General features: G+C 48.2%; 2 protein-coding genes across 2 annotated transcripts; both read right to left on the reverse strand.

Moving 5' to 3' along the window:
• Window positions 1-5,071: 5,071 nt before the first annotated feature.
• Window positions 5,072-10,385, reverse strand: LOC27207071 (dentin sialophosphoprotein). Its single transcript, XM_016182819.3, has 3 exons — window positions 9,871-10,385; window positions 6,852-6,993; window positions 5,072-6,749 (listed from the first exon to the last, which is right to left on the reverse strand). Exons 1-3 carry the CDS (start codon window positions 9,909-9,911, stop codon window positions 6,093-6,095), a joined length of 840 nt encoding a protein of 279 aa, XP_016029570.1. The 5' UTR covers window positions 9,912-10,385; the 3' UTR covers window positions 5,072-6,092.
• Window positions 10,386-10,672: 287 nt separating this feature from the next.
• Window positions 10,673-12,700, reverse strand: LOC6736161. Its single transcript, XM_039291540.2, has 3 exons — window positions 11,431-12,700; window positions 11,170-11,365; window positions 10,673-11,114 (listed from the first exon to the last, which is right to left on the reverse strand). The coding sequence occupies exons 1-3, from the start codon at window positions 12,043-12,045 to the stop codon at window positions 11,032-11,034; spliced, it is 894 nt and encodes a 297-aa protein (XP_039147474.1). The 5' UTR covers window positions 12,046-12,700; the 3' UTR covers window positions 10,673-11,031.
• Between the last annotated feature and the right edge of the window lie 441 nt (window positions 12,701-13,141).

Genomic DNA, 13,141 nt, shown 5'->3' on the forward strand with positions numbered 1-13,141 from the left:
ACTTGAACATCGAACGCCAGCCTGCAAAACGAAAGACGCACGCCGCGATATCAAGACATCGAACTCGCTATTTTGAACTTTAAATGGGCAGCTAATGCGTAGTTCCACCCAGCCCACAATGACGGCTTGGACCTGCAGCTGTCATGTTAATTTATGCACCCTAGATTCCAAATATTCAATTGGATTTCCGATTAAAGCGACCTTAAGACAATCCAACGAGCTTTTGACAAGATGACTTACAAACCGCAACTTAGGAAAGACTGCAGCAGATTCACTTTAAAGACGGGGATTTACATCCGTTCGAGTCCCAGTAGCACCACGTGTGGTATGAGTGATATTCGTTTCTGCCGAATACCCATTATCCTATCAGTCGACACATGTAATTATTGAACCCATGTACTTTAAACGTCAATAAAGGACCAATATTTTGAACTGCCTCATTAATTGCTCTTCCACGTTCGAACAAGATGCCAGTCATCGTGGAATTTCCAGAGACGTCGATCCGATCCCCGTTTCTTGTCATCTCGTCCATTATTGTGTCTGGCGATAAAAATAAACTCGCACTGTTCTAAAAATCCCCAGAAGAGCATCGGCAATGGAAAATTAGCAGACAGATCATGGACTGGCCGCTGCTAATTATGCAAATGGAGGCGGAGACAGGGAGCGGGCTGGGCGAGGAACACTGGCCTGCCCGTTGGAATACCAATTGACCAGGCCACGCTTGAAACATCAAATCAGCATTAAGTCGGCAAAAACATGGCTCGGAAGAGTTGCCATAAAATGCGTGGTGGCCCAGTGAAGAAGGAGGCGCGACCTGATCTGTCTGCGTTGGAGATGCGCCCTAAATGGCCAAACTGGTTCGCCTTTCACAATCTGTGCGCTAGCCAGGAGGAGGAATGCACTCGGAAAGGCAGGGGCCGGTCTACAAGCGGATTCGCTTTTTTACTAAGGGTATGAAAGGTGCTTAACCAATTTCCGAATGCTGAATATAGTGAAAAGTCGACCATAAACTGTTAGTTTGCAAATGCTGCCTAGACGTAATTAATTACATAGCTTGAAAATAAAAAAAAAAATGAAAAACAATGTAAGTCGCACTCCTGAAAACCCAGTTATTAAGTTCCGCGCTCGACGATTTCCGGTTAGGGTATTGCCATGGCCGACTACAACCAAGATGTGATCTGTGCCTGCAGTGTAGCTTTCGATCTCGAGCGCGCCGAAAGCTTTGAGCGCCGAGGAAGGGGGCTACTATGTTGTTGTGGTTTCTGTTTGCCGTCGTGTTGACTGTTGTGCGTTGTTGCTGCTTTTTAACGTCTTTGTCGATTATTGTTATTATTATTGAGATTCTTGTTGTTGTCGCCGCTTTGGTTTTCGGCCGTAAAATGTTACTATAGCGTCGGCTCGGTGCGCCAGCGCAGTTGCGGGCTCTGCCGCAGTCGCTGTTTAGGGGAACAGCGAAGTGGCGTCGCCGCAACCGCTGTTTTTAGCCATGAAGGTCATGCCCAGGTGTGTGGCATTCAGATTCACCTGAGCCCGGGCCGAGCCCGATACTAAGTCCGATACAGAAACCGAATCAGAGTCGGGCCAAGCCGAACTGCAGCTCCAAAAGGTGGGGTGGGCAGAGGGGCACGTTGTTGTTTTGGCAGTTATGAAACTAGTCCAATGACTCGCATGTGTTAGTGTGCGTCTGACTCAAGTCCGAGCTTTTGCCCGTGCCTCGTCTTCTTGTAAGCGTGTAATTACCCACACTGCTGCACAGGGCGTATGAGTGATCTTCCCCATGCAGTTTTTGTCCAGTTCTCAATGTTGCGTCAGCCACATCTTCAGCGTTTCGCAACGTGAGACAAATGAGCGCAATACTAAGACAATCGCACCTCGTTCTGAGAAGGGGTTTATGTACGGCAGGCAGGCGATACGAGGAGTACCCAGACCACAGGTGACAAAGGAAAATAGCCCAGTCATGCGGCACTATGCAAAAATCGGCTCAGCCCGCTGCGTAGCGGATTGTCCGGTTCTGATTCTCGACATCCAGGGAACGGGGGCTTTCAACTTGATGTGATCTCTGAGTGATTGCCTCCACACAAACAGGTCACAGTTGCCTGCCAAAAATGGCACCCACCTCAGCGGCATCACCGTGCAACAGATCATGATTACATTTCTGTTCTCATTTGTTAACGTTAGTAGCAAAAATATCATCATAGCATATCCTTCCGAGCAGAGCCCCCCTGTCCCATTGAACCTGTTCCGGGCTTATTGGCTTCAAGTGCCTGTTTCTCAAAAAGCCACTGACGTCACGACAGCTCTTTGGGTTTTCGAACTTGGCCCACCTTTATGCGAATGTGAGTGTGGGTCCCCTTTAATGTGTGGAGTGGGTCAAGCTAATTAATTTCGAGGGTGCTCAATTAGCGCTCGCTCCCATTCAGCCGGAGATCACGTTGGTCGCTGGACTTTGAGAGGGTCGGTGCATCCCACCCGGGGCGGGAATCGCGTTTCGGGTAACGCGGATTGGGAAACTAGCTCTACGGATCCGCAGAATGTTCGTGAATGAATATCTTTGGCGTGATTTAGCACGCTCTGTAATGTCTGCCGTGTGAGCTCGGCCAACTCGGCTTCGGACGTGTGTGTGTGTCGAATTTCGAGTTTTTGGACTTTGTACCAGCGGCTACAGCCATGAACCGACTTCGCAGTGCTGGCTGCCAGCACGGTCCGGGCCCCGCCAATCCCCGCGAGACCGTAAGCGTTGTTTGCGCTTGGCTATTGATCTGTTAAAAACTCGCAGATGGGCAGGGGTTGGGCGGTTATTCGGTTATGTGACGTACTGCTGACAGCATAATGCGGAATTCTGTTCTCGGCGCCCGATTCGGCGGCAGAAACCTAACCATATCCATATCCAAATCCATTGGTCTGCGGCCATAACGAGACCAGCATCCGCGAATGGAAGCAGGAAGCGATCGGGTACTTGGGAGGCGACCCTAGCGGCGTTTTTCTAATCCAGTCAAAGTTAGACACAATTGTTAAGGCGCGAGCCAAGATCTCCGCTTCCGCCTGCGTACGTCGATCTGGGGTCAAACGGAAGTGTTTCTCGATGCGCTCGGACCTTTAATGATAATCTGCGATGAAGCTGGTCGGAGTGCCGTTATTAATTAATTTCTCGTTTCGATTTGCATGCCGAGTTATTGTTATTTTCGGATCTCAGCAGCGGCACGTGATAATATTTGGTTCCGACTTCGTTTCTCCGCTGCGGCGATGGCTGCAGCTCAATGCTGCAGAGCACCAGCTCCGGCCTTGGACACTTGGACTCCGACCTTGGGCAGTACCGAAATGCTTAACCATTACAAACGGTCCAATCTGCTGACTCACGTCGACTCTGACTTTCTTTTGTCGCCGCCGAGATATGCTAATTCCTTGGGGCGAGGGGCTGAGGGCGGTTCTCTTGCTCTGCTCAAGGTTCAGATGCTTTCGGTCCGGATGGGGTCAATAAACGGAGAGGCAACAAGGCAGCATAGGCGCAGTATCGATCTTCGCAGAGCTTGGATACTTCCGTCTATCTCGGCGTCGTCCGGGGTTAAGGCGAGCGAACGGCCAACAACAAGCGGAAGCCGAAGGCAACTAGAACCGTAAACAAGTTTTGGCTCACAGCAGCCGAAATCTAAGGCAATCCACCATTCCAAAACAAAGTTTCGAAAGAAACCCGAGCTGCGACTGGCGCAGTTGGCAAACGGCTGGCCACCCCTCCCGGACCATCCGGCGATGCGGAAGCCGTAGCAGGGCGCTAATTGATTGCCCGAGAGGAGACGTAGAACCTCTCAGAATAAGAAATCCCCCGACTCACAGCCGGGTTAGATCCCAACCAATTCAGTGGGCCAGGAGGAAGACCCTGGAAACCGCTCAAGTGGAGTCTGCCGATAAGCACGAAACAAGTTCATGGCTTCTACGTTAGACTGGTAGCAATTCTCGACACCACCATGATAAGGCCGCGTCCAAGAGCACAGCCATAATGGAAACAGAAATAAACACTAACTAGCTGTCAAGTGGTCGCGGCAAAAAGCACAATTAACTTGGCCCAGATACATACTTATCAGAATAGTAACCGAACCCAGATTGAGATGGATTGCGCCCACCATTAGCTTGAGTCGCATGTTTTTTCGCATGGAACCGCCTTTTCGGTCTTGATCCAAGAACTCGAGAGCCACCAGTTCCCTGGGCCTCCCACGCCCTGAACTTGAGCGAGAGCTAGATATGCCCATGAGTCAGTCGCATGATCGGTGGTTTTTCACGGTCACAGGCTACGAGTCGGCAGGGCGGGGAGTTACTTTGTTATTGGACGAATGCTTCGCCTCAAGCACTTTATCTATGCGGCGATAAGGTTGCCTCATAGGCTTCACCTAGAAGTGGTTCGAGGAAAAGTTTTCCCTTTCCCCGAGCTACGCCTATTCAAAGACCCCAGAGGAATAATACCAGTGACTCTCCAGATGTGGCACGCGTTTGCTTTCATTAAATAACCTGGAAGTGCGATTAGATTGAGAAGTTTCCGATTCGGATTGAGAAGTACTGCAGATTGTAGAAGCACACAAGCATATAAGGAAACCTGGATAACAAGTGGTCACGTTGGTTATGTTGTTGCTATAAATACAAATTATATCGACTCTTTGTTTTCATTAGGATAAGATAACGAGGAATTTCCGTTTAAAAGGAAAACATCAGTACGACTGATGGATTTTAAGAACGAATTCAGAAATTTCAATCAAATGTGTAATACAGCTTAGACTCTTCAGAGAAGTGAGCTTAAATTAAATATAGCCATTGCTATATTGACAATAAGAGTGCCAACAAGCACTTTGCTCCAAAACTCGGTTCTTTTACGGGGTATCCACTGTAATCTAAATAGCACATTTACAATGGCCAATGCCACCTTTCAACCATTCGACTCCGCTGATCCAAGCGGCCTTTGTACCCATCGCACGAGCCAGAACTGAAATTTAGCTCCGTTGGCACTTTCTTTATCGTTGCCAAGCCCCAAAAAGCGGGGCCCAGGGGGCTGACCAAAACGAGCACAGTAAAAGAGCAAGCTGAATATATTTTCTAAGTAAAATTTATTTATTGTGTATAAATAATTCTCTTTTAGCTCTCGCACAAGCGCTATTAACGTTAGTAATTTACAGTTTGCTCTGCAGTCCTCGTTGTCGAACCAGGGACACACAGTCGGATATCCAGGTGACCTTTGGTGGGGTTTGGGACGATCCTCCCTACTCCTGCTGTAACCACTGGGTGTCCCTGGTCGGCTGCGAAGAGGAAATCAAACGAAACATAACGGCACAAATAGTTGGCTTAAACAATTACAATAACAATTGTGGAATATATAACTTTGCGTACAGACTAAAAGTGAAGTGGTCCCGTCTCCACAAGCATAGCTCCCACTTCACTTACGTTCGTATTCGTAATTTAGTTAGAAATTAGATTTCTTGTACTTGTTGAACATTGTTGCTTTAGTGTTGTGTTGCAGTTCCCATAGCTATCTATCCAATATATAAATACGAAAATCAATTGCAAAGAAGAGGGATATTCGGGCCGGTGCCACCGCTGCGCCAGGATGGATAATTTTTTGACTTGGGCGCAGTGGAGCCCCAACGGGTACAGAAGGAATGATTGGGATGGATGCGACTCGCTTCTGTGATTTTTGACTTTGGTTACCCTTAAACCCATAAGAGAGATGCAACTCAGAGGTTACAATTTTTACAAAAGAACGTTTGTTAATTTGTTGCTTAGGCGCTGCTTTATCCACTACTATATCTACCAGTTATTCATCATCCTCAGTTTTACATTTATACAATCCTCGTGCACACATACGATTCTCATATGTCTTGCTTAGCACCTCCTCAAGATACATATACATAATCATATACATACATAGATATAGATATTTGATACAGTTATAGTTAAAGTTAAAAAAAGACCTCACACTTTATAATAATGAGTGTAAAGACCCGCCCGCGACTATGGTATGAAGTTAACCCCGACCAGCTCGAAAGGAAGTGATAGTGTAGGTGTAGGAGTTGGAGGAAATAGAGGGTCGAGAAGGCCTTGAGTTGGCGGTCCTAGACGGGCCCAATATCACTTTGGTATCTGGCGGTCAGGTAGTTGGCCGCCTCTGTCATTTGTTCTAGGCACTGGTACAGACCGTTAAGATGCCTCCGGCAGCGCTTGGCCAGCTCCGTGGCCTTGTCCCCCGAGCCCTGCTTCGATTTGGCGACGTCTACAATGTCGCTGCCGTCGCTGCTTTGGGCGTTGTCGCTCTTGTTGCCATCGGACTCTAGCCCCGAGTCGTTTTCCTGCGATATGTCCGAGTCAGAGTCACTCATGTTGCTCACCGAGTTGGTGGACATCATCGAGGCGGTAGAGGTACGGCGCACATGACCCTTGACACTTCCGGAAGCGGTTGTGCTTGGACTGCCGCTGTTGAACTCAGTCTTGCTCTCGCTGGGATTGCAGCTCGAAGTGGAACTGGCACTGGCGTTGAGCTGCTGTTGTGAGTGCTGCTGCTCGTCGTCCTCCTGGTTGGCGGTCCAAAGTAGATCTTTTTTCAGCGAGTTCAGCATGTTGTACAGATTGAACAGCTCGGATGCGCTGAGAAAGTCTTGGACATTTTTCGAATGCGCCGCTCCCCGCTTGCCGTGGGCACTGGAGGTCTGTGTCAGCTGGTTGGCGGTCGAGTCCTTGCCGGTGGCTGGGATGATATCAGTGCTGTCGCCGATCTGGGGATAAATTATGTAAAGTGGGAGCCATAAGTCGTTGGTTCCGGATCCGGATGGCTGATCGAACGGGGGGCTGGGGTTCTTGGGTTATGCGGTACCAACCTGTCGATCCATGAGCCTGCATGGCACCAGTATGGTGTCGTCCATAATGTTGACAGTCTTTACAAACTTCTCCATCACATTGACAATGCTGTCTTTGGAGAACTGCTGCTCATCGTGACGGGCGATGCGGCGCAGACAGTTTCTGAAAAACAGAACAATCGAAAGATGAGCTTGGGCCAGAGCACAATAAACCAGTAGAGCGTGTGCAGGGGAACCAGTTTGGATTGGACAATAGTCTGCGTGATTAGTGACTATGCCACATCACGCCAGACTGGACCAAGCGCTGGCCGTTCTACAGCGTCGTTAAGTCTGCGGCGATCAGACTTCCGCCACTCGAAGCCATCTTTCTTTGATGCTTTCGGCTGGAGATGGGTGCGCCTCCTGCTGGCCAACGTGGCATATGATATATATGAATTGGTTTCTATGCTAATCAGCGATTCGCTGGCGTTGTCGCAAATTCAATTTGTATAAAATAGAAAACCAGTTGGTGCTTTATACCTGACAGTGCTCGTGTGGCTCTTAAAACAAAGCACAGACGGACGGACAGAAAGATTTCTATTTTGGTTTCCGAAGCCAATTTAACGCGTCCACGTGCTGTTGGGGGCCAGATGGTGGCGGGGTGCGCGGGTAAAGCCCGACTTTGCTCACAAGCTTCAAAGTAATGGTTATACAATCCTAGCTGGTCGCATTAACTTTAATTTCACGAAAAGATCGCGTAACATCGCCAGGTCAAGCCCCATAAACTTGCCTGAGCTCCCTCCATTAACCCGCCGGGAATGGAAGTTAGTTGCTGATATCTGGAGCTGGAGCGGCCAAAGTCTAGAGGCGGCTTGGCTTATCGTCGCTAGACGGTTCCCAGACGGAGCTGAAGTTGCGTATCTCCCGCACCTCCCATTTAATGCGGCCAGATTGCTCGGGACGGAACGGCATGAGGGCAGCCAGTTGGGGGCCGCGTGATCGCAGCTAGTTGACAGAGTGAGCGCCGAGCGCACTGATAAATTTAGTTTCAGTGACTGCGCCATTTAAAGACCTCTACCCTACAGTTCTGTCCCTGGCCAGCGCCCGCCCCGATGCCATGGCAATCCAACTTAGAAAATCTAGATATCGATGACTGAAGTGTAACGCGCGGCAGGCCGGGGTGGGGGTGGCCACGCGAGTACTGCGTGCTCCGAGCTCTGCTGACCGACATCGTCTCACTGTGGTCTAGGGCCAGAATAAGATCTAGATCTAGAAAGGGTTGGCGCGGGTGTCAAGGTTTTTTCCACTGGCACGGCCAGATGTCGTGGACGTCGACGGAGGATTCCCAGCCACTCAAGCGAGTGACTAATTAAGCTAATTGCAGCGGGTTCCAATCATGGAAACCCGCGTAGGAATGCGAAAACAATTACCATCTTATCAACGCTTTTCGCTTAGACACTCGACCATAATTGATTGCCATCTCGTGGAAACCTGAGTAATCGCCTCTATTTATTTTAAATTATAGTTATTTTCTCGCCCTGACCACGACCCCTGCTTTGCTTAGCCAGTTAAGCCGGCCACACGCTAGTTCAACTTATCACTGCATTTTGAAAGGGGCGCTATTGACCTTTCCTTTCCTAGCGACTCCTCTGAACAGATCCCGAGAGCCCAAAAACGCTGGCTTCGGCAACACGCCACATGCTACCAGCCAATCGGCCAGGCAATAGGCACACCTGCTGGGTGTGCTACTCCTTGCCCGGCGCGGAAATTTGGTTAAGCCCCACCAGCGTCACGCGACATGCGCGCCAAGAAGGGCGGGGTAAGCAGCGGGAGAGGAAAGGTACCGCATACAACGCCGAAATCAGGCGACTTTTTCGCTCAGCGGCAGCTGAGGGCGGTGAAGGAGTGCTGAAGGGGTGGTGGTTCGGTGGGTGGCTGATGCCGAGCTGGCTTTATGTGGCAAGCGAATCAAACGCTTCTCTTCGCGCTCTCTCTTCGGTCCGTTTCGCCGATTTCTCTTTGCTGCCGAGTGGCGTGATGTTGCCCAGAAACTGTACAGCGGCCAGAGTCGCCTCCATCAGCTGAGCAAGATGAATGAATCGCTAGCGATGCTCTGCCTTCCCCTCCCTTCCCACCTTCCCTCGTGCAACCATGTTTAGTGGTATTTCTCGTATTTGCAATGTTGAGCAATGGCATATACATAGGCATACGCATACGCAGTCTTTGAACCGAGTTGACCAATATTTGGTTTACTTTGGCTTTGGCTGCGCGTCGACCTCCAGCATAATCGATTTTTGATACGCCCGCAAATTAGATATTCTACCTACTCGGTGGCCGGGTTGGCCGGATTGGTTCGGCCATCGGGCATAGAGCATTGGCGACCGTAAGTTGGCGCTCAAGGCGACACCTGCCTCAAAAAGTGACACACTGCCAGCGCAACGAGGTGAATCAGAGAATTTTCTGCGATTTAAGCGGCCCAAGGAGGCGGGCAGCACTATCCGCGATGAGTAATGGCTATGGCCGATAACTGGGCTGGCGGACTGGTGTCAGTGGGCCGGAGGTGCGCACAGATAAGGCATCTTATCGCTTATCCCAAAGCTGTGATTTGCCTCCACTGGCTCACTCGAAACATTTAGGCAAACAAACGGCGAAAAAACACTAACATACTTCTGTATAGGTGTACAATATATAGCCGATTGTGTCATATTAGCGCTGGCTTGGTTTTTTTTGTATTTGTTGTTGTATTTTTCTTTCGTGTTTGAATGGCCGTCCGTCCCCCTGTCCATCGAAAAATCGTACGATAAATTTCTTGTATCTCGTTTTTCGTTCGGCGGTGGCGGTGCAAACGAAAGAGAAAACGCTCGCGGGGTGCGGTTTGGATTCAATTTGAGAGGCGAGTAAATGGACGGAAGAGAGCGATTCGGATGGGTTGGTGGAGAAGGCGGTGCGGGGCTTGGGTGATGGATCGGGAGCGGGAGCGGGAACAGGGGGGATCAATTTAGCATCACTTGGGCAAATTGAACTTAAACGCCTTAACTAGCGGACTCGGATTCCGACTTACCGACTTGTCTCCAGCTTGGTGAGGTCCGTGTATCCACTCATGATGACTTCTGTGTATTCCTGATGACTATGAACTGCTGCTGCAGGAAATATGTGGTTCGAGAAATTTTCTTTGGCCGCACCAACACTCGCGCACTTTCACTCGCGTTTGGAATCGGAGTATTCCTGACTGGGATTACGAAATCGGCACAGGTGACTGGGCTGGCTTCAGCTCGGTTGCAGTGCAGGTCTGGCCTGGATTGGTTTGGATTCGAAGTAGGAGTAGCTGCTGCCCCGGCGGAACTGCTGTGTCTAGTGCGCTGCCTCCAAGAAGTCGCGGCTGTTTTATGCCAAAAATTTACATGTACTCGATTAGACCCCGACTTTGGTTTGGCTTTGGCCGTCGATCTAGTCCGAACCAATTAAATATGGGAATTCTAAGCAGTCTGCACGCGCACCGAGTTCAATTTAATTTCAGTTTCTGTTTCGACACGAGCAGTCAGCGAGAAGAATTTTGAAAAAATTACAGAGAGGGGAGCATTGCCAGTTGCTTTTATAGTACGGGCCGAGTCAGGGCTGCAGAGGCTCCGATAGAACTATCGATTACTCAGCTCGGGGCAATCGATGTAAACATCAGCTGTCATGTTCAATGTGGCAGCACCGGCCAACGCCGTTAATTTATTAGCTAATTTGAAAATGCTTGAATTTAAAAAAAAATTAGGATAAGCGGCAAAATATTCAACATTGTGTTTTGTTTTTTTAGTTTTACACCAAATTATCCATATAGATTGTTGTAACATAACTTGGCCAAAAAATAGAGCGTGCCATTTGATGTTCCTTTTATTACCACCAAAGTGCATTCAACAATTGCTAGAGAGTACATATGTAAATTGCACTGAGATTAGAGAACCGCCCCAGGTGTATCGTCCATTATTGCGAATCAATGCTCTTCCCAGAACCACCTTTGCAACCACCCGGAAGCGCACGTCTGTTAGGACCGCTCGTGTCGCAGGACACTGTCCACTGACTCCACAATCCCTTCGGACCACGCCACGTCTATTACTGTATTCTCGCAGAGTGTCCCAAGTAGACACCGTTTCCGATGGACGCCTGTGCGAATGGCCGACTCGAGTCCAAAGTCCAGCGCGGTACCGTTAGTTCGAGCATTTCTTAGCATGCAAATTTAAGTGGTCTTCAGTCCCTTAATAACATTTCGTTTTCGCCTAGAGCTGCACTTTAGATTTAAATTTCTTTCCTTTTTGTGACCTAAGAAACGAAGAGGCGTTAAGGACAGTTGGAAGTAAATCTTCTAGAAGCTTACAAAATGCCCGAAGTACGAAAAGACTCAATTTATTCCGGCTGATCCCTGCGGCCCACAGCATTTTTGGAATCCTTCGCACGCACAGGTACATTTCCCAAACTTGCTTACGGGTCAATGCGTCGAGCATGTTCAGCTCGGGGTCCCAAAAAAAGGGAATAACTCCCCGCCGTAAGTGCTCCGCCAGGTCGTGGAACATCTGTTGGATTTAACTTAGAGTTAATTTTGCCATTCGTCGACATACTGAAGTCACTTCATGCTTACATCGGGTAAAATGAATGAGAGCGGATTCTGCCAGTAGGAGTTTGGTTCCTGTGTAATTTTCCAAAGAAATAAAGTTTTAATGTAATAACTCTTGCAATTGCCCAAGTTGGTCTTCACATCGCGAAATTTTTTCATAAACCTAATTGCATTCCGGCAATTCTCGTGCACACCCTGCAGCATTAATTTCTCTAAGGCGTAAAATGAGGAGCGAAAGGAGATGGTGCTGGTTTCAGTTAGGATTTTCAGAGGCTTGGGAATCGCCTCCCAGTAAGAAGTGTTTAAGTACTCCAGTTGCTTCGTGGGCAAGACGTTCTGTTCGGCCGCCAAACGGATGGCAGGTACGAAGTCGACAGAGTACTCATAATCACCGTACACGTAGATGGTGTGGGCCGGCCCACAGGTTCTATATTTGAGATGGGACACGGCGCCGGGAACCAGCTCCACGCGATCTGATATCCGGTTGAGTGCTTGGCTAAACAAGCTCTGAAGCCAAGAACGAAGCCTGTCCACGACGAGAAAGTTTTGCGCATCCACGAGTCGACCCTGAATCAGTTCCCGAATTCTCTGGAAATCCTCGCGGGGATCATCCTTAAGGAGCTCTAACACGCGCGTCATATCGAGTAGTACGTTGCCCGGAATTTTCGGATCTCGCGTCACGGCGATGCTTTTGTAGTACGGAAATTCCAACTTAAATACCAAATCGAATTCGTTGGGCTTCGCGATCTTTAACCTATCCCCGACACTGCCTGCGGAATTTAAGCTACGCGGTTAGTAATGAATGAGAAACCCGGGCGCGTAGGGATCGCGATGGAAACGAATACGAATGACTGAGGAACGCGGCGCGGAGGAATCGCGGTGGAAACGAATACGAAGCGCGGATACACGAATACGACCGGACTTTTTTTTTATCTTTATATATCGGAAATGGGATGGAGTTACGTGAACTTGCCGCCTAAGGAGGCGAGAATCAGGAACTGCTGGCCAAACATACAAACCTTCCAAACTGTACGCGGCGATGAGGGTGTCCAGCTGTGCACTCTCCTTTCTCAGTATTCCAAAGATTTTTGATTTCAGTGCTTTAAAGTGCTTACCATATCTTTGGCCCTCGTCCTTCGGAATGTCAATATACTTCTTTTTGCATACATACAGCTTTTTTTCCACAAATTTTTCAAGATTTCTATGCTCCTCCATTTTTTCTTCTTCAATATTATTTGATGAATGAATCACAATTGAAGATACGGTTCGCCGCTAATCGGAAGCACTCGGAATCTTTTATACAATCGATTAAATACTAAAAAAATTTAATTTTTACTTTAAGTGTAAACGAACTAAATATATATTAAATACGGTTACCTATTTTAAGTTTCCGACTTGACACAGCATAAGATGCATTACCCAGTTCTTCGGTAGTAAGTAAGCGCTCAGTAAAAATACCAAGCGCATAATTCACCGCTCAATATGTATGAAAAAAAAAATACGATAATTTTATCATCACAAAAACATTTTAATAGGCAAAACATTACGGTTCATCGCTATTTATTCACTATATATATTGAAAGAGGGGACATTTGGCATTTACATCGCTGTTTAGCGGTTTTTCATGAGCTATTTTACCTTTTTCATCAGTTATTTATTACTATACATTTATTTGACTTATTATTTTTATTATACATAGGATTTAAATTCAAGAATACATATAGAATTCCAGAGC

The sequence above is a fragment of the Drosophila simulans genome, chromosome 2R (assembly GCF_016746395.2).
Source record: "Drosophila simulans strain w501 chromosome 2R, Prin_Dsim_3.1, whole genome shotgun sequence".
Taxonomy (NCBI): Eukaryota; Metazoa; Arthropoda; class Insecta; order Diptera; family Drosophilidae; genus Drosophila; species Drosophila simulans.

Coding starts and splice junctions, on each gene's coding strand:
- LOC27207071 (XM_016182819.3), bottom strand. CDS start 9,911: ATGAGTGGATACACGGACCTCACCAAGCTGGAGACAAGTCG. Junction 6,994..9,870: donor ACCAAGCTGGAGACAAGTCG/GTAAGTCGGAAT, acceptor TCTGTTTTTCAG/AAACTGTCTGCGCCGCATCG. Junction 6,750..6,851: donor GCAGGCTCATGGATCGACAG/GTTGGTACCGCA, acceptor ATTTATCCCCAG/ATCGGCGACAGCACTGATAT.
- LOC6736161 (XM_039291540.2), bottom strand. CDS start 12,045: ATGACGCGCGTGTTAGAGCTCCTTAAGGATGATCCCCGCGAGGATTTC. Junction 11,366..11,430: donor TCTCATTCATTTTACCCGAT/GTAAGCATGAAG, acceptor TAAATCCAACAG/ATGTTCCACGACCTGGCGGA. Junction 11,115..11,169: donor TTTCGTACTTCGGGCATTTT/GTAAGCTTCTAG, acceptor TTCGTTTCTTAG/GTCACAAAAAGGAAAGAAAT.